At 39.0% G+C, this 19,869-nt stretch overlaps 2 protein-coding genes across 14 annotated transcripts in view; both read left to right on the top strand.

Annotated features, from left to right (window-relative positions):
• pld1a (phospholipase D1a) overlaps positions 1-16,194 on the top strand; it is a 32,091-nt gene extending 15,897 nt beyond the window's left edge. For both annotated transcript variants that reach the window (XM_026151726.1, XM_026151725.1), the window contains exons 8-26: positions 27-119; positions 872-1,024; positions 1,496-1,645; positions 2,446-2,529; positions 5,164-5,245; positions 5,659-5,769; positions 5,942-6,133; positions 6,760-6,973; positions 7,187-7,315; positions 7,614-7,732; positions 8,091-8,204; positions 10,251-10,361; positions 10,691-10,779; positions 11,119-11,232; positions 11,401-11,450; positions 11,576-11,710; positions 12,229-12,382; positions 13,577-13,694; positions 14,014-16,194. In XM_026151726.1, the coding sequence (XP_026007511.1) occupies positions 27-119; positions 872-1,024; positions 1,496-1,645; positions 2,446-2,529; positions 5,164-5,245; positions 5,659-5,769; positions 5,942-6,133; positions 6,760-6,973; positions 7,187-7,315; positions 7,614-7,732; positions 8,091-8,204; positions 10,251-10,361; positions 10,691-10,779; positions 11,119-11,232; positions 11,401-11,450; positions 11,576-11,710; positions 12,229-12,382; positions 13,577-13,694; positions 14,014-14,238 (2,437 nt within the window). In that variant the 3' untranslated portion in view covers positions 14,239-16,194. The remainder of the gene's footprint in view (positions 1-26; positions 120-871; positions 1,025-1,495; positions 1,646-2,445; positions 2,530-5,163; positions 5,246-5,658; positions 5,770-5,941; positions 6,134-6,759; positions 6,974-7,186; positions 7,316-7,613; positions 7,733-8,090; positions 8,205-10,250; positions 10,362-10,690; positions 10,780-11,118; positions 11,233-11,400; positions 11,451-11,575; positions 11,711-12,228; positions 12,383-13,576; positions 13,695-14,013) is intronic.
• A 2,131-nt stretch (positions 16,195-18,325) lies between these two features.
• Positions 18,326-19,869, top strand: part of tnika (TRAF2 and NCK interacting kinase a) — a 53,747-nt gene continuing 52,203 nt past the window's right edge. For 10 of the 12 annotated variants that reach the window (XM_026151107.1, XM_026151108.1, XM_026151109.1 and 7 more), the window contains exon 1: positions 18,326-18,757. In XM_026151107.1, coding sequence (XP_026006892.1) covers positions 18,701-18,757 — 57 coding nt within the window. In that variant the 5' untranslated portion in view covers positions 18,326-18,700. The remainder of the gene's footprint in view (positions 18,758-19,869) is intronic. The other 2 variants (XM_026151119.1, XM_026151118.1) reach the window with 1 other exon arrangement.

Raw genomic sequence — 19,869 nt, forward strand, 5'->3', positions numbered from 1 at the left:
TTCACCAGTTATTCTCCCTCCTCCAGGGAAGGGATGATTTATAAACGCTCAGGCGGACATCGTATCCCTGGAATGAACTGCTGTGGTCAGAGCCAGGCCTGCTATCGCTGGTCCAAACGGTGTGTGAATGTTGCAGTTTTTCTCCAGCTATCTTTGTCTGTCCAATTTATTTCTCTCTGTGCATCTTCTAGTCAATCCCACTGCTTTAGCTGCTGTGTTAACTAGTTGTTTTTTTTCTTGTAATTAAGCTGTCTAAGCCAGCAGTTTAAATATACTGTGCAGTTTATTTTGGAAGGCGAGAAACATGGTGACATGTAGGAGTTGCTCAGGCTGTTGATCAACTCCTGAATGTCTTATGGTAAACACAAGAAGGAGGATTTCTTGAACATTCATTCTCAAATTTCTGGCAGGGAGCTGTCAGAGTGTGGGTGTCAAAGAATAGTGAACATCTATTACACAACTGTGCATTACACATTTACAAACATAATAATTGTGACATCTTAATAGGCGGTCATTTTTGCTGTCATGCAACATTTTTCATTTTTTCTATATTTATAAGAAAGTCTCAGTCTGACGGCAGTGGTATTCACTCACATCTGACTTTGTCTTTCTCTTCCACTTTACATCATCCAAATTATGATGTGATCAGTTTATGTTGTTATTATTTCTTTAAACACAACACAAAAATAATCCCACACGTTTGAAACGCTCAGCCCGTCCACCTACATCCTCATGATGATTTTCTTCCTACACCCTTTCCTCCAAACGAGAAACATAAGAAATGGTCCACAGCAGTCAGCAGAAAGCTGCAAAACTTTACATCTACACAGAAGTCATTAATGTTGCGACGACCACTTTGTGTGTGTTGTAGCTGGCTTGTGGTGAAAGACTCATTCTTGCTGTACATGAAGCCAGACACGGGAGCCATCTCCTTCGTCTTGCTGGTGGATAAAGAGTTCACCATCAAGATGGACTCCAAAGACACGGAGACCAAACACGGAGTCCGGATTGATAGCCTCTCCAGGTGTGTGTGTGTGTGTATTTGTGTTTGTCATGGTTGAACAGTTGATCTTTGCAGCAGATTACCCAGAGAGTGATCATATACTAGTGCTTAACTATCTAGATACAAGTTAAACAGTGAATCCCCTCTGAGACGTTCTCAAGATAAAATCAGTGTGATGAATAATACCTGGACCAGAAGATGAACTCTTCATCAGATCTTAGCAAAAAGAAAAATATTAACCAAAACAATCATGGGTGGGCCCAAAAACCACAAATCCAAGACTCTTAATCAGTGCTGCTTTTATTTTAGGAATTACTGACTAGGTCTCATATATCTCAGAAAGACAACAGATACCTCTGCCTTGATCAGCTAATGTGCATATATATACATATGAAACGATACGACTACCTCGCTCTCACGTAGGCTTTAGACTATATGTATAATCTTGTTTTCCTCTGGTTATGTTTGTATCTATAAATATCCCACCGGCAGGACCCTCGTGTTTAAGTGCAGCAGTTACAGACACGCACGCTGGTGGGGTCAGAGCATTGAAAGCTTCGTGAGGAATCATGGGAAGGCTTTCCTCCGAGATCACCGCTTTGGATCTTTTGCACAAGAACAGGAAAACATCCCTGCCAAATGGTAACTACACTGGGAGAGAACACAGCTGGCTACGCTTGTTTTGTCGGGAAGTTTGTGTGGGATTAGAAATGCTTAATTCCAACAATGTTTGCATCAGTTTCAGACTGAAACATTTGTTTCTGTGGAACGGACAAATGCAATGTTATACATTTAAGATGTGTTGTATCTATTATACTTATTGGATTTGGAAAAATACAACTGTAACCAAATGTGTTATTTAGAAAAATGATTTATGGCTTCTTATTACAAGAAACCTACACATTCTGGGGAAAGACACATTCTGGGGAAAGATGCAGTAAATCAAAAAGAAAAACTCAAATTGGGCAAATCTTCAGGACATATTCTATTTGTTAGTGTTTCACTGGTAACTATGGAAATGTATTGGACTCTCTCTCTCTTCTGGCTGTGCTGTTCTTTATCTGCATTCTCTCCCCCTCAGCTGGCACTTTCTGCGAGACTGAATCATCAGTGTAATAAAGTCGTTACATTGTCTATGTACTCAGCATGGAGTCGGAAGGATAAGACGTGTTGGGAGGTGAAAGCTGAGAATGTTTAAAGACGGTTACGTCATGGTGACATGTCTATGGGTGTAGACTTAAGTTTGTAAGGCTGTTAAAGTGCAATGACAGTCGGGCCAATGAACTGAAAGGCGCCATCATTCAGCTTGTGTGTGTGTTTGTTTGTTTTTTTTAAATACCACACAACGTGAACTATTTTAATTTTTCATATGTATGTTTGTATCATCCCAAGCTCAAGTGACAAAATGTTCTCCCAAGTGTGACTGCAATATATCTTTGCAGGTATGTGAATGGAAAGACCTACATGGAGGATGTGGCCGATGCTTTGGAGGAGGCTAAAGAGGAAATCTTCATCACTGACTGGTGGTGAGTTCTAGTGTCCTTTGTGTAAACATGCAGGATGCCAAATGATGTGGTTAAGTAGTGTTTGCTGTCAGCACTGAAGTGTGAAAGCCCAGAGTAAACAAGTTAACAATAAAGGTCTTATACATGTGCCCCGTTTGCATACACTTTACAACCGTAACATCCAAACCTGATAGAATAATAATCCTGCAGACATAAAATAACAGAGAAAAATGTGCCAGTGCTATAAACGGCCTTTACTGACGCCGTTTATTGCAAACCATATTTATCTCAGTCTAGCCCTCCGTGAGTAATCTGAGCTTAACTCGGGTATTGTTAGGTAATGAAATACAAAGATGTAAACTGGCTTAAGGGGCTCTAGATTTCTGATTCAAGTAAGAGCCTGTTCATGCGAGAGAGACGAGGTTTATGGCTAGAAGGAGAAACAACAAAACCATGAATATGCAGAAAAGCAATCAATGATATTCAGTGAGGGAGAAAAAGGTATTCATTATGGGTGCACTTTATGAGAAGTACTGTGGAAACTGTTTAAATGAAGTTAGTAAACAGCTGAGTAAACAGTACTTCTAAAGAATGCACATGATGCACTGCATGCAGTGATTTTTTTATGCAAGCAGTTAAAATGTGTGATGTATGCAAACTATGGAGGAAAAGTAAGGACAGCGAAACTATTTTAAATTCTTGCAGAAAAGAAATAATTTCTTCTCTAGTATCTCGATAAGAAAAAAACAAAAACCCAACACAAATGCTAAAAACCATCAAATAGACGATAATATAAAGATAATAATATATAATATTATATAGGGTGGAATGAGAGCCTTGAAAGTTGTTATCAGTACAAGTTTTTTAGTATGTGGTGAGGCTGGATGAGGTTGATGGAGGCCATAGCTGAAGGGAAAAAGCTGTTTCTTGGTGTTTCGTGTTCCTTTACTGAAAAATCCTAATTGACCTGATTTGATTGGTTTGTTTGTTGCTTAGTAATTAAGCCGTTGACACATTCTGATTTGACCCTCTGCAGTAAACCTTGGATTAGCATAGTTTGTGGCATCCACCTTGCTTAAAAGACATTGTTATAACAAAAGCCACAAGAAACAGGTCAGTCCACAGCTTCATGTTTCATTCTCTGTATTAGCCTACTAACATGCTAGAGAATTGTTTTTTGAAGTTGTTATTTTGGTTAAGAACTGGTACATTTTTGGAGGAAAGAACATATTTTTTTTTGCATCAGTACCAGAGTAATGTCATAGATTTTCCACTCCCACTATATGCTGAAGTCTTCTTGTTTTGCGAACTTTAAAGGTCAGGCCCAGTGGAAAATTTTGCACCATATTGACACCAACTACTCAACATCCTTTGTTTTGCCCTCACTGAGGCCCTCAGCAGCTGCCTAGCTGCTTGGAAACACAGTTAATACATCTCTAAAATAATAGTACCTATATATTTTAAAGTGCATATCCACGTCTCCTGAACATGAAGAAACTCCGTTCTCGGTGATGTTTCCATAGCAATTGATGGCTCTGAACTAGATAAAGATAATATACAGATTAATAGTAATGGCTTTTTTGAGCTGCTTCCAAGGAACGAAACAACAGATTGATATTTTGGTACCTGTTAGAGTAATAAATGCAGTTAAACATTACATTATAACCAACAACTCTGTACTATAGAGCCATGACATGTTGTTAACTTTAATTATTATCTCCTTGCTTCAGGCAAAGAAATACAGTGACACAAAGATACAATCTCCATATCAGTTTATCCTTCTGCCCCACCCCTTTTATCCCTGTCTTGTCTATCATCACCTGAGAAATTATTAAGTATTATGTTTTTATTATCGGCTATGAAATATATGTGTAGATAAACCATGTCATGGCGTGAGAGGCACCCTGGTACATGGAACATCCAGGACAGATTGCCAGTCTGTCCCAGCACTCTATAAAAAGATAGATAAATAATTAGATGAAAATATATGGAAATTAATATATGAAAATAAAACTGAAATGTTTCTTTCTTTCTCTTGTGATACCTTAGTCAGTATGACATCCTACATTGCATTATATCCCGGGGGGGTTACAGTATCCTGGAAGCGTATGCTACAAAGATGGAAATCTTATCTCAGATACAACTAGCTTGGTTAGTTTGCATGGTAAAGAAAATTGCCCATGACCTGTTACATTTTTCCAAATCAAATAAGTTTTCCAACTTATTTGTCTCTGCTAACAGAGGTGTAATATTCTTGACATTGTAATTTAAAATATAATAGTTTATGATCCCACAGAGCCAAATGCACCACTGTCTGGACGTGGCTGAAATCCCTGTGTTCTAAAGCAGTAATCACTAGGCTTATGGTCTTAACCAATGAGGTGTCACCCTGTGCAATATGAGCCAATGGTATTGTAGACATGTAAGCTCAGGATGCCAATGTGAATGACTCATGAGACTATATCATTATGTCATGTCTGTCACACTCTATGAGGAAATGTGCCGCGAGCTCTGACTGGTGAAGGCAAACATTACTTTTAATCTGTCTTAATGAGTGAGAATGCATCATTTATTCATCTGTTCGCCCGTCTTATTGTCTTATTGTCCTTCTTTAGTGTTGAATTTTATTCCTCTCTGTCACTCTTGTTTTGTCAGGCTGAGTCCAGAGATCTTCCTTAAAAGACCTGTTGTAGAAGGAAACAGGTGGAGGCTTGACTGCATCCTCAAGCGCAAAGCAGTATGTACACATTAGACTGCCAGCATTATTCATTAAGAAATACACATCAGACCAAGTACTGAGCACTCAGTGTAAATGTTTCCCTGTACTTTCCTTTTAATTATTTTTTTTAATGTAACCATTTGTAGTGAAAAGTTGCTGTTTTTAGTTGGATAAAGCTCTTCTCCCAGTATTCACAAGGTTTATGTTTACTAAACTTCTCATAATGAACTGAACATAAGAGTACATCCTGTCTATATCTGTAGATGGTATAAATCAAAGGCCTTTTTATCGTAGCCAAAGAAATTAGTGATACTGAAATTTGTGACTTTAAGTGCACATATTCCACATCCTTATCTGTTCCCATTGCTTTTATAGCTGAATTAGATACAGACTTTTGGAGAATAACCGAATTTATTTGCCCTTTGAAACAGCAACAGGGAGTCCGAATTTTTGTAATGTTGTATAAAGAGGTGGAGCTCGCTCTGGGCATCAACTCAGGCTACAGCAAAAGAACCCTTTTGCACCTGAACCCGAACATTAAGGTAAGTGACATGATATTAAGGTTTGATAAACAATGCAGTGCCACATTTCCCAAATTATTCAATGTCATATCCAGGACCAGATTAACCGTGAGAATAAATAAAATAATAGATTTTTGTTCATATTACAATGTATACGAGTGTACTGCATATGTGCTGTGTGTTTATGCTCCAGGTGATGCGCCATCCGGATCACGTCTCCTCCTCTGTCTATCTGTGGGCACATCATGAGAAGATCGTAGTTATTGACCAATCAGTGGCCTTTGTGGGCGGTATTGACCTGGCGTACGGGCGCTGGGACGACAGAGAGCATCGGCTGACGGATGTGGGAAGTGTGACACGTTCAGATGAGAGCAGACTGAGAAAAGTACTCCATTTACACACAGCTGCATGTGGGGAATGAAGTATAAAAATGCAAGCTGGCAACCTCTTAATTTTATTGAACTGAATTCCTATACACAAGTACTCAATCGCATTATGCTCTGCTGACCATAAAATATTTATTCTCTGTAACTCTCATACAGCATTACAGCTACAGAGCTGCTACCAGCAAGAAGTTTCATAATATCAAGTATCTATTTTTTTTAATCACCTTTCCAACTGCATTGACACTTTGGACTCCTCACATGATTTACATCATTGAGAACAAGTCTTTATGTGTTGTTAATACCCGTGATGACAGTTTCCAATTTGGAGAACGCCATTCAGACCAGAAAGCAAATGAAACCTTTTGAATTGTTCTACTTTTGGCTGGACAAAAAAACAAACAAAAAAAAAACAGATCGCAAATATCCACATAAAAGCAAATGTCTCTCTAGCTTGTGACTTCAACCTTTTCTTATAAACCTTATTTGGCTCTATTAAATATTAGCAACACCCCTAGGCAATGTAATGGAGCATGAATCAACAGCACCTATTAAAACTGCTGTGTCCATTATAACCTTATAGTTTAAGGTAAAAAACTGCAGTTATAGATCGTTTTCATGTTCCTAGACTGGCTCCACCAACACTCCATCCAGTAAGGGCTTGTCCTCTGTTGATGGCGTCTCTCAGAGCAATGGACGAGGGACACCGCCCAGTGATCCAGCGGATTTACCTAAGCTGAAGGGAATCGGTCGCAACAGGATGGCTCGCTTCAGTCTGCGCACACTGAGGCACAAACACACTCTGCAGCATGTGGACAGTGTCAGCAGTGTTGATAGCGCAGGTATGTTAAGGCAGAGGAAAAAAAATCGTGCTTTGCTATTTTGGCAGTGAGATGCTCTGTTACGCCACCTCTCACGACAGCGGGGGTGTTTGTGTGGGTGAGAATGTGAATGTGAGTGAATGAGAGGCGCGTTGTAAAAGGTTGTACTTTCAAATGCAGTCGATATTTTAAAGGCTGTAGATTCATTTGTTCTGTATATGTGCACATGTGTAGGGAGCGGTTCGGTACGAAGCCTGAAGACAGGTGTGGGAGAATTACAAGGAAACACTCGCTTTTGGCATGGAAAGGACTACTGCAACTTTGTGTACAAGGACTGGATCCAGCTGGAGAAACCTTTTGATGGTCGGTCACACACATGGACACACCCAGCAGTTTGATGGAAACATATAATCATCTGGAAAACTAAATAGAGTCGATCTGAGTCACATTGGCAACATTTGTTCCACTTTTTTCACTCAAACCCTCTCCACTAAAATATCTGACCTCACTGTACGTTATGTCTTCTTACTGTTTCAGCTGGTCTCACTATTTATTTTTTATCACTGTATATTTCTCCATATTTTTGCAGCCATTCTTTTCTTTTACATTTTTAAGTTCTTCATCTAAAAAATCCTTTTTGGATCTGTTCCTCTTTTTGCAGACTTCATCGACAGGTACACCACTTCCAGAATGCCCTGGCATGACATTGCCTCAGTGGTTCATGGTAGAGCTGCCCGGGATGTGGCAAGACACTTTATTCAGCGTTGGAACTTCACTAAGGCATGCAGTGTACTTTGGCCAAAAACACAAAGAGTTGTAGAGCAGGAGCAAAGCTTAAAATTTAACTTCTTTAACTGGGAATTTATAGCCACTTTTTAGTGGTTTGTTAGTTAATAATTAAATACTTTAATTATTATCATAAGTTGTGGAAAGATGGTGTTAACTTCAAATCATGACTCACTTTCATAAAAAGCAGGATAATAGGAGACATGGAAAATATAATGTAATCCTCATCGTGGTGCTCAGGCTTTCCATGCCACCAACTTTTTTTCCCCTGTTTATTCAAAAAAGAATGCTTCCTCTATAGAGACTGTATTTACCGTCTCCTGCCTAAATTCTCCACATGTCTTTTCTGCAGATCATGAAGCCAAAGTATCGCTCCCTGTCTTATCCATTCCTGCTGCCTAAATCTCACTCCACTACCAATGAGCTCAGATACCAAGTTCCTGAATGTGTTAATGCTAAAGTTCAGGTAAGGCAACATTTTAGGCATAAAAGAAAGCATATTGTGAATGTCATATTTATATGAAGTACAAACTGAAACAAAAACAAGCCAAAACATGTACATAATGCAAAGAAATGATAAAAAAAAATCAACTGTCTATGGGCCAGAAAGTTATATAACCACAAAGCTTGTCTTGCGTTGATACTCAAGGGTTTTTACCCAAAAGGAACCGACCTCTGAGAGAAATTGTTGCCTAACATAAGAAGTGGACAAACAAACCATCATGACTCCATTACTTGTGTTTGTTTATGTCGTTTATTTTGTTAGCCACTTTTCTGAAGGGACGTCTCTAAGAACATAATGTGCAAGCTTTCCATTTGTGTCTATTAATATACATTTAACTTACTCATATGCTTAATTAGTTAACTTTAACTATATATTTTAACCATTGACAAAATATGTAAACTGTACTTGATCAGGAATATTGTGAGAACCACAGTTGGAAATCCCATTATTTTTCTTGCATGTAGTTCTCATTTGCAGTCAGAAGTTTACAAATACATCATTGTCCATCATCATGGCTTTTAATGATTTCTTTGAACAGTTCCTTTTCCGGGTGGAATTACTGTACAACATACATCTTCAATAACTTTAAAAAATTTGGTTGCACACGTTTGAATTTATTTAGGATTTTTGTAATTCCCACAGGGTTAAAAGTATACAAATAGGGCTGTTCGATATAACGATATAAAAACGTCTATCGTTTCATTTTACGCTATCGTTTGTTTCGTGGTGTCGCAAAATAAACTGTTTACGGCAATATTTTTTCATTATTTCACTGTAGTGGCTATATTAATTTCTTAAAGTTCTCACTTTCTCTTATATTTAATATAACCACACTACAGACAGACAAGCGTTTGTTTTTATGCCTTGTCGTTAGCAACAACGACGTAAAACCACCGCGTGTCCGCTTGTTCCGCATAAACCTTTCACAATAAAGCTCAAGATCCTGTTGAGACTTTTCAAAATAAACTGAATCACGTGAAAGATGCAGAGTGTTTACGGATGAGAAGCAAAAAAGAGCCGCCAGGTGCTAAAAAAATAAACCTTAGACTCAAACGTTAGAACAGACTTTTCCCCGCAGCATGCCGTGTAATGAATACGCACAAAGAAAACTGCGCCGTTACAACTGTCTAAAAATGTTTCACACATCAGTTAAAACACTCGACTCCAGGTACGCGACGCCCAGCTGGAAACACTTCACGCAAGTCGAGCTGACCGAGATTCGCAGAATTTATAGAAAATGTTAAATTTTTGTGATTTATATCGTTATCGGATGATAGATGTCTTAATATCAGGATATGAGATTTTGGTAATATCGCACAGCCCTATATACAAACAGACTCAAACATATGCATATATCCCCACTGACACTTCAGCAAGTTGCACCTCTACCAGACACTTGATAGCTGTCAATAAACTTCTAACATAATTCTGATTGGATATTTAAGTGGTCTTTTTGGCAGAATTGGTGCAGTCCCCCAAACAGATCTCTTGCCATTGTAGTCAAACAGCTCAGTCTTTGTCTGCCATGTCCATAAAACCAAAAAACTTTTCTCCAGAAGGCATTTGGCTTGTCCATGAGGGTAGCTGCAAATTTCAATTAAGCTTGAAGGTTTTGATTTTAAAGCAGGAGTTTCTTTCTTGGTTGGCAGCCTCTCAATATATAGCGATGCAAAACTTGCCACCATTCTCCAGTTCATGGCAGTCTTGGTGGTTCCTCAACATCCTAACAAATTTTCTCTCATCTAAGGGTGACAGATTGGGCGTTCTTCCAAATGACAAAGTGGAGACACATCAGAATAACATGTGCAATTGTTTGAAATGATGTTCTAAGAATCTTTGTTTAGAAATGGCTCTTAGAGAGCTTCCAAACTTCTGTAAATCTGCAATTTTTACAAGCCCATGACATCCACAGCTATGATTAGTGTGTGTAAACTTCTAAACACAACTGTATGTGTGAAACATTAAATGAATCAACACACACATTTGTACTCTGTCTGTGTGTAAAAGGTGTTACGGTCATCTGCAGACTGGTCGGCAGGCATAAAATACCACGAGGAGTCCATCCACAATGCCTACATCCAAGTCATCGCCAAGAGCAAGCACTACATCTACATAGAGGTAAAACAACAGAGAGAGTCAGATATAAAAATAAAAGAGAAATACTGCATTTTGAAGCTGATATTCAAACTTTATTATCAAAGCACTGATGTTTGACTTTGATGCAAAACAACACATGTCTCTTCTGAAATGTGTTAATATTCCCAGTACAGAGATGACTCCTTTTATTATATGTCAGCCAAAATGCTTTCTCACATCGTGAAATTAAAGTCAGAAACATAAAACTATAATTATTTTAGGGGGAATCAAAACCTGGGAGCCATAACTGTTGTTGCTTTTGCACTTTGGGTTTGTGTCATTCCTCCCTTTCTTTTCTCTGTCTCACTCAGAATCAGTTTTTCATTAGTTGTGCTGACAACAGGACGGTCTACAACAAGATTGGAGACGCCATCATTGAAAGGATCATCAGGGCAGACAAGTACTCCCCTTTATTGAAGCAGCTTGTTTGCTTAAGAAGTGGTTTTGATTGTACTAGGGTGGCTGTAGCTCAGGTGGTAGAGCAGGTCATCTACTGATCGGAAGGTTGGTGGTGATGCATCCATCGGAGTATGAATGTGTGTGAATGTTAGCTATAAAGGACTTAGAAAAATGTGCTTGTGTGAATGGGTGAATGCACAAGTTGTGTAAAGTGCTTTGAGTGCTCAGATGAGTAGAAAAGCGCTATATAAGAACCAGTCCATTTACTGTAATGAAGATGTAAAATGTAATGCATATGCTTCTGGGCCTAAGTCAAAAAATCATGTATGTTTGTGTACAGAGAGCGTAAGAAATACCGTGTGTATGTGGTCACCCCACTGCTGCCTGGGTTTGAGGGAGACATCACCACTGGTGGAGGGAATGCCATCCAGGCTGTCATGCACTTTAACTACAGGTAGATCACATGACTTTTTCAGAAGAATTGAATGTTGTATTGAACTTTGTATTGAACGTATTGAAAGAGGAAGGGGGAAGGGAAATGAGAAAGCACATCACAAAACTAGGATTTTCTCATGTGACGTTTACATGCGCTGTGGTGAGATTTAATCTCTTGTCCCCTCAGAACCATGATCAGAGGAGAGTACTCTATCATCTCCCAGTTGAAAAAGGAGAGTAAGTTGAGAGATAAGCTATAAAATTAAGTATTCTGAGACCCAAAAAACTTCTGATATTCTTTCAGATTCACCCGCCGCCATAATGTTATCTAAATTCTAGTTTTGATCTCTTCTATTTCCCAGTGGGCGATCAGTGGATGAACTACATCTCCTTTGCTGGACTTCGGACTCATGCTGAGCTAGCAGGACGCCTCGTCACAGAGCTCATCTACGTCCACAGCAAGATGCTCATCGCTGACGACAATACAGTCATCATTGGTTAGTCTTTCTCTCATCTCACCTTCTGCCACTTTCTCTTCTTATGCTGTTTTCACCAGCTACTATTGGAAGAAACTGGCTTCTCTGGCTCGACACCATCAAAATGTGATAATGCTAAAAATCTGGTTCTATTTCCTCGTTTTATCACCATGTGAATGGCTAAAACATTTGCATAATAATGCTGTTGTGTCAATGTGTGTGGAGTGGTACGTTGCTCTGTTGTGCCACCTGCTGGTGTATAAAGTGCAGCTCACCCTTTCGACAAAAGGAAAAGCACTCCATGTCTTCTTATTAATATTCCTCTTCTTTTCTCTCATTAAATCTGTTCTCTTGTAAATACAAATCAATGTAAATAAGGTGAAAAGTTATTGTTTATGACAGTATATGTAAATCAGTCCCTAGCAGGATACCGCCACTTTGAATCTGTCAAAATAATAAAAAAACAGGGTTACATACCAACAGCAGAAGTTAGCTCAAGTCATAGACTACATTTAACCAGCTCTGTGTGTCTGTTGCAGGCTCTGCGAACATCAATGACAGAAGTATGCTGGGTAAACGTGACAGCGAGGTGGCAGTGATCGTTGAAGACTCCGAAAAGGTTCCCTCAGTAATGGATGGAGAGGAGTATGAAGCTGGGCATTACGCTCTTCAACTGCGCCTCGAATGCTTCAGGTGCTTGTCTGTTTCTATGTGTGTATGAGATGACAACGTTAAAAGCACATTGCTATTTTGTGATATGTTGTTATTTTTTAAGTGCTTGACATTTTATATATTGAAATTTTTGTTTATCATGCCGAAAATCCCACTACATGCCTACATGTAAATAACAGCTAATGTACATGTGGCTTTGAAACAATAAAGAAAGAAAGAATGCAAAAGAAATACACTCACCAGCTGCCTTGTTAGGAACACATTGCTAGTACTGGGATGGACTCAATTTCGCTTTAGAGCTGACATAGATTTAACAAGGTGCTGGGTGTATTAATCATGGATTTTGGTCTATTAATATGATCACATCACACAGTTTTTCCAGAATTGTTTTTTAATCCTATTCCAATCCCATAGGATTGAGATCTGGTAACCGTGGAAGCCATTTGAATATAATTAAGACAGTATTAGATGATTTCAGCTTTGTGACATGGGGAACGGTCTTCATGGAAGCCGTCAGGCTCAGTGAAACACTGCCCAGTTTATACTACGGGGCACAAAGAGGGGCAAGAAAATATCACACAGATAACTACACTACCAGTAGTTGTTTGAGTTGTTGATAGAAGGCAAGATGAATCAATTTTGGTGAGCCTGTGTGAACTGTAGCCTCAGTTTCTTGTTCCTAGCTGACAGGACAGGCACCTGGTGTGATCTTCTGCTGCTGTAGCCCATCTGTTTCAAGGTTTGATGTGTTGTGTGTGTTCAGAGATGCTCTTCTAGATACCTTGGTTATCACTAGTGGTTATTTGAGTTGCCTGAGAGATGGTTGCCTTGCTATCAGCTTGAAATAGTCTTGCCTTACTCCTCTGACCTCTGGCATGTACAGCCTCAGAGAACTGCCAGTCAGCTGTATATCTTCCCTTTTGTGGACCATTCTCTGTAAGCCCTAGATGCGGTTTTATGGAATAATCCCAGTAGATTAGCAACATCTGAAATACTCAGAACAGCCTGGCTGGTGCCAACAACCATCCCACTTTTAAAGTCACATAAATGACCTTTCTTCCCTTTCTGATGTTCATTTTGAGCTTCAGCAGGCTTACATGCCTAAATACAAAGTGTTGCTGCCCTGTGACTGCCTAGTTAGATAGTTGCAATAATAAGCAGTGATTTCTGTAATCACTAAAACATTTTCTCTATCTGTCTTTCCCTTCTGAACAGAACTATTCTTGGAGGACACTCTGACACCAGCATTGACCTTTCTGACCCCATCAGTGACCGTTTCTACAAGGAGGTGTGGATGACAACAGCTGGCCGCAACGCCACCATTTACGAGAAGGTAGAGTGAACATTAACATTTCACATGTGGAAAGAAAACATTCAGTTTAGTGAATGGCAGGTAATCATTTTGAGTTTGTGCCTTTAAGAAAGAGATAATTCAGAGATAAACCATGTTTTAAACTCAGCACAGACCATATTTTAGCTAAAGTTTTATCTGAACACAGCACTACCTTGGCCCATTTTGTAACTGCCCACGAGTTTGTCTTTCACTCTCAGAGAAACTCGTGGACAGAACAGTTAACTAAAATCTCACGGTCCACTCAGATAGACTGCCACAAACCTGGACTTAAGTTAATGAGGCATATGTTTGGTTGCAGGTGTTTCGCTGCCTTCCTTCATCCCTTGTTAGAAATATGTCGGAGTTGGAGCAGTACCAGTCCAAGCCAGGTTTGGCCCAGACTGATCTTGCCCGAGCTCAGGAGGAGCTGCGCAAAATCCGTGGCTTCCTAGTGCAATTTCCTCTGGACTTCCTGTCTGAGCAAAATCTCATGCCCTCTGTTGGGACAAAGGAAGCCATGGTTCCAACTGAGATCTGGACATGAAGGGTTTCAGCCCATTACTCACAAAATGAAATGGACTGTTCCTTGAGAAGGCCTCTTGTGGGAAGCCTCTGGGTGGTTTTTTACAGTTTAATGATGATAAATGTTCAGTACTGGAGTTGCAAGAGATCACTTCTGAATAATAGATTTCTGAGATGAAAGTCAGATTAAAACTTTCTCTTTTTGCTTGATACGATTGCTGAGCAATGACAAATCTCTGAGATCTATTGCTACTGGAAAACACTAGACAGTAGTTATAGCATGTTAGTGTTTGGATGTATTATGTGAAGAAGATGGGCACCTATGATAGCAGTGTGACTGCATTCAATATGTGGAAAGACAACATGAAGACGGGTTTTGGGAATCACTTTATCTTGAATTCTAGATGCTTAGACCTTTGAACTGTGCAAAAGGCTCATAAGATGGCAGAAGCTTGTATGGGACCATGATGATCAAGTCTATAACCAATTTATGACACTAACAGATATTCAGCTCTGTTTAGAAATCACAAAATCTAAACATTAGATGGTAAAATGTGATTAACTGAGTTCGTTATGTATGCCCGTAACATGCATTAGTGCCATGTATGCTGTTTATGAGCTCACGGAAGAGTTGTCTGTTAAGTATGTGCTGCTTTTGATAAATTATTTAAATTTACAAGCATGTAATCTCAGAGGTGTTTTGAAGATTTTGTTTGTGTAAGAAATTGAAGTTATGCTTGTTCTTTACTTTGTTGCCAACTGCACAGAGACAATGTTACCGTTTCGAGAGCAGTGCACAGTTTACTAACTATGCTGAAATCTGATTGCCGTGATGCTTGTACCAATCGCACCTCTGAGAAAAAAAACAAAACTTCATCACTGACATTTTATTTGTTGTTGAAGATGTTTTGTGACCTGTTAAAATGATTCAGTGGCTTTTTAAGACAATCGGCGAACCCATTGAGAAGAGAAATTTCTTCTTTGTTCAGCAGATGGTGCTAGCTTCCTAAAAATCAGTTGCAAAATTAGAAAATAAGATCTCCAGGATCTTTAAGGTCCTCTTGGTGAGTGAAAATGGATTTTGAACATTGTAACAAAAGAAACCCAGCAAAACTACAGCAATTATGTTTGTCATTAAGCATGCAGATGAAGCTGGATGTAAAGCTTTCGTATGAAGTCAGGCTTTGAAATTGCTTCGTTCCAGCTTCTATGTAGTTCCAGATTGAAAACAGCATTTCAAAGTCTTTATTTTTTTGTTTTGTTTTTATTGTAATGTAACAGTTCAGAGTAAAATTACCTTTTATCGAGATACTTGCGATAGGTGATCCACGAGCAGTTTATATATTTTGTAAATGTGAAAGTATGGACTCGTGTTACCCAGTTTGTTTTAATTTTTAATATTTTCCACATTGTCTTGTTTGAGCATCACCATCCCCTAAATGTGAAGATAAAAAAACACTTCTTTAGAAACGAATCGCACAGCCGGTAATTATGACACATTGGAGTCGCAATGTATTTTACAAATCAAGCACATAATTACTTTGACCTGGCATAGAGCTCCAGTTTTGTCATGAAAAGGCAGAACCCTTTGTCTACCCAATGTGTGAATCATTGCCATTTATGTAAGAGAAAATGACTGGGACCACAAAATTGGCAGATGTAAAATAAAGTGCTTAAAACACTTTTACTTTTTTAACTGTTTTGAATTTGACATTATCGTCTGCCCTGTTTATTATTTATGGATTTTAAAGAATCGAGCATTCTTTAAGATTTATTTTTAAATGTATGTCACGTTCACACTGATGATTTTGGACTTTTTTCTTTTTCATACCCACCTTGAAGCTGTTGTTTCTGTAAACTCTCTGGACCTCTTGCCTTCATTCAGTTTATGCGCAATAACCTTTTTGTACAGTTAAAGATTTCCGATATCTATTTGTTCATTTGAAACTATGTAATTAAAATGACTAACAAATACGCATATCTTTGGACTTTTTGTTTCCTTTTCACATGAAAGTAGACACAGCTGTGAAACTTGATCATTTCTAAGATATATGGCTTGACAGACCAGCTTTAATAACAGGCTCCTGCATAATACGTTTTTATAATTCCCGTGTGACTACATTCCCATCTCTAGTACACATCAATATGAGTAAAACAACGGCTTTTCGCTCCAACTATGAACAAACAGGTAGGTTCTTGCATAAGAAATAAGAACTGTTGAACCTGTTAACTCCCAGAAAGCAGCAAACTTGTATTTCTTTTCTCATGAAGCAGTGAAATCAGCAGCATTTGCAATAATCAATATGTTTAATTAACTTTGTGAATAAAAGTTGGGTGCAAAAGCTAGGCTGAAGGACATCTTATATTATTTGGGAATCTGGTAGGAAAGACTATACTGTTGTATAAAAGACCCACTGTGTTTATGAACCAAACATTAAAATTTATATGGAGAATTACAAATTGCAAACATATATAGTGGAAAGTGGAGAATAATATGCTAAATGAATGGGGTTTTTTTTATTGTGAAAAATCACCGGGGCGTTGGCCACTTGTACATGTGTGCAATCAGCTCTGCTATAGCAAAAGAAGTACTAACAAACCCAAACGAGGGGATTTCATAGGAAGCACATAAGGAGCATAAAAGAAACAGCAAAACATAAAGAGCATAAATGCTAAAGGCTTAGTTTTTTTTTTGTCCTTCCATTTGAAGGCAGTTGATTACATAACGCTCCTCCCTTCTCTGGAAAATGACACTCCATAAAACTCAGGAGGCCTTATTCAGTAGAATGTCGTTGGCTGCATGTTATGGCATGTGAGATGGCCTAGTTGCTTGCTGGTTTAGAAACATAAGGATATAAAGCTACCTGATCGGGAATTTAGTTTATGTGTCATTAAGAATTCTCTTAAGCACGTGACACAGGTTGTTGTGAAGTCATGCATGGTTTCAGTGGCAGTACTCCAAAATGTGACAAGAAAAGCCAAAACAAAAAACCTCTGATCTGCTTGAGTGTCTAAATTCTCTAAAATAAAATCTGTTTGAAATTAATTGTGTAAAGCCAAAAACACACAGCTGGGAAATAATTAATTTTCCATTTTTTCTTCCTGAAAACAGCCCTCCTTCCTTGTTCTTATTTTTGTTTGGCACTTTATGGAAAAAAAACAAAAAACATGTCAAACCCAAATAAACTTTCTTCCTTAGAAATCTCTTCAGTTAAGGGCATGATGAAAACCCCTGAAAAGGAAGTTCCTTTCACAGGTATGTCAGTGTGGAATTTTGTGTTTTGATGTCTTGATGTTTCCATCTGTTTTCTACTGGCATGGCTTTGCTTGCCTCGCCTAGTGCTAATAATATTAAACTCTACACTGACTGAACTTGGATGGAAGTCAATGCTATTTTTACGATGTTCTGTAACGTAAATACTTGGAAACTTTTTTACTTCCTCCACACTAAACTAACTCATAAAATATCTTGGCACATCTTATGTTGCTGGTTTGGTTAATAATGATAAACAAAATCCAAGGTTCTTGTTTGACAGAATCAGCAGAGTCCACTTTGGGACAGCCTCGCTTAGCCTCTATCAGGTGACCTATTCTGATATTTGTTTAAAACAACTGCTGAATACACATTTTTATAAGCTTTCCCTTAATTTCCCTCTTTGCTTTGGGCTATACTTTACAACTATTTGCGTGTATGGAAGTGTGTATGTTGGAATGAATGTCTGACCGTACTGTTGATTTAGTGTCCATTAATGTGTCTGTATGTTTGAACAGGCATACTTAACTTTAATCTGTGGCTTCTATTGACACTGTGAAGCACTTTGTAGAAAAGTACTATACAAATAAAATAATAATAATAATAATAATAATAATAATAATAATAATAATAATAATAATAATAATAATAATAATAATAAGAAAAAATCAGAAAGTATATCTTCACTCAGTTTCTTTTCTTTTCCTTTTCCTTTTCTTTTCCTTTCTTTTCTTTTCTTTTGTACAAGGACATTGCTATTAAACATGAGGAAGAAAAAAGTTTGGAAGTCCTCGCTGCCTCAGTAAACCCCGCCCGGTAACAGGCGTGGTTTGCTGAGGGAAAGCGGCTCCCACCTCCCTCCTTCTCTATATTTACTGGCTGGCTGTCACAGCAGCTTCTGTACCAGAAACAAATCAGTCTCCGTATTGCTTCACCTTACTCTGTATGGTCTACATCCCGCAGACATGGACTTCCAAGTGTTGATGTACACGGTGCTATCGCTTTCTATCATCCACGCGTTTGCGCTCTAGCTGTGCGCTCCAGGCCCGAGGAGCGTCCAGCTGCTGACGAGAAAGGGACTGATATTATTTTCTCATCCATTGACACATCACTGTGCAAGAGAGAGGGGGAATAGTAGAGACCTAGCAGCAGAGGAGACCACACAGTCGTGACAGCTAAGACCGTTTCTGGATATCGGACAACAGACAGTCGCTTTTTTGTGTCCTCCATCATGGCGAGTGACTCTCCAGCACGGAGCCTGGACGAAATCGACCTATCTACTTTGAGAGTAAGATTAATTCACGTTTAATTTCTGTTAAAGAAAAAAAAGAAAAAGTGTGTGTGTGCGTGTCTGTGTGTAAGAAAATTGATGTGTGCACTCGCGCGTTCCTCCTTCTCTTGCACCTGACAGTGCTCCCTGAATAACAACCGGCACAGAGCAGAGGAGGCTGCAAAAGGCGGATGTGCGGGAGACGGGCCGCCACAGTGTGTCAAATTATAGATCAAATTATATATAGACATTAACTAACATTACAGCTGGCTCGCACATCTGAAGGCTTATCTTCATTCAAGTCAGTTACAGGAAGGTCGGTGTTGTGTGTGATGCTGAATTGAGGTTGAGGCTGTGATTTTGCTGACCTGGATAGGGGGTGTTGTGTATCTTCTTTCAGTGGGCCAGCCTATTATAGCCTCATCAGAATTGATTCAGAGTGGAATTTAACCTATTTCAACCACACGCTGCTGATTCTCTTGGCTTGTGTATTGTAAGAACACGACAGAAACTGCTTTTAAGTCAAACTCATATTCATCCAGATTTCCTCTCTTTTGCTGTTCATCATGGTATTTACTCAGTGTATGTGTGCGCGTGTGTGTGCAAGAGAGAGAGGGAAGTGTGCCAACCTACCTGTAGTCACTGTAACCTACTCAAAGTCACAACTGAAGCCTTGCATGCTGCAATAGCCAGTTCTTTTGTTCATCCAGTATGTGCTGTAAGCCATAATACACACAAACACGCACACACACATGTGCACACAAACAGACAGGCATACACAAACAGCCTGTGTTTATGTGTGCAGACCCGTATTTTCACTTCATTGGGCAGTACGTGTGTTTCTAATGTGTAGGTGTCTGCCAAGCTGATAGTCAACTGCATAAAGCAGTAAGGGATGCTTCAGCTAAAGACCCGTTTGCCGCTTTGAGAAACAAAACCACATCCCTCTTGCTTTGTCTCTCTCACACAGCGCAGTTGTCGTCTGTTTGTGCCCACATGCCATTTTTGTCTCCGGTTCTGTCTTTGCTGGTCTCTTGCTTGCTTCATGGTTTCTCGCCTACTTGTTTCTGCTCCACTAACACCAACTCATCCATCTACCTCCATTCCATTTCTTTTCTATCAATTTCATC

This window comes from Astatotilapia calliptera, chromosome 19 (genome assembly GCF_900246225.1).
Source record: "Astatotilapia calliptera chromosome 19, fAstCal1.2, whole genome shotgun sequence".
Taxonomy (NCBI): domain Eukaryota; kingdom Metazoa; phylum Chordata; class Actinopteri; order Cichliformes; family Cichlidae; genus Astatotilapia; species Astatotilapia calliptera.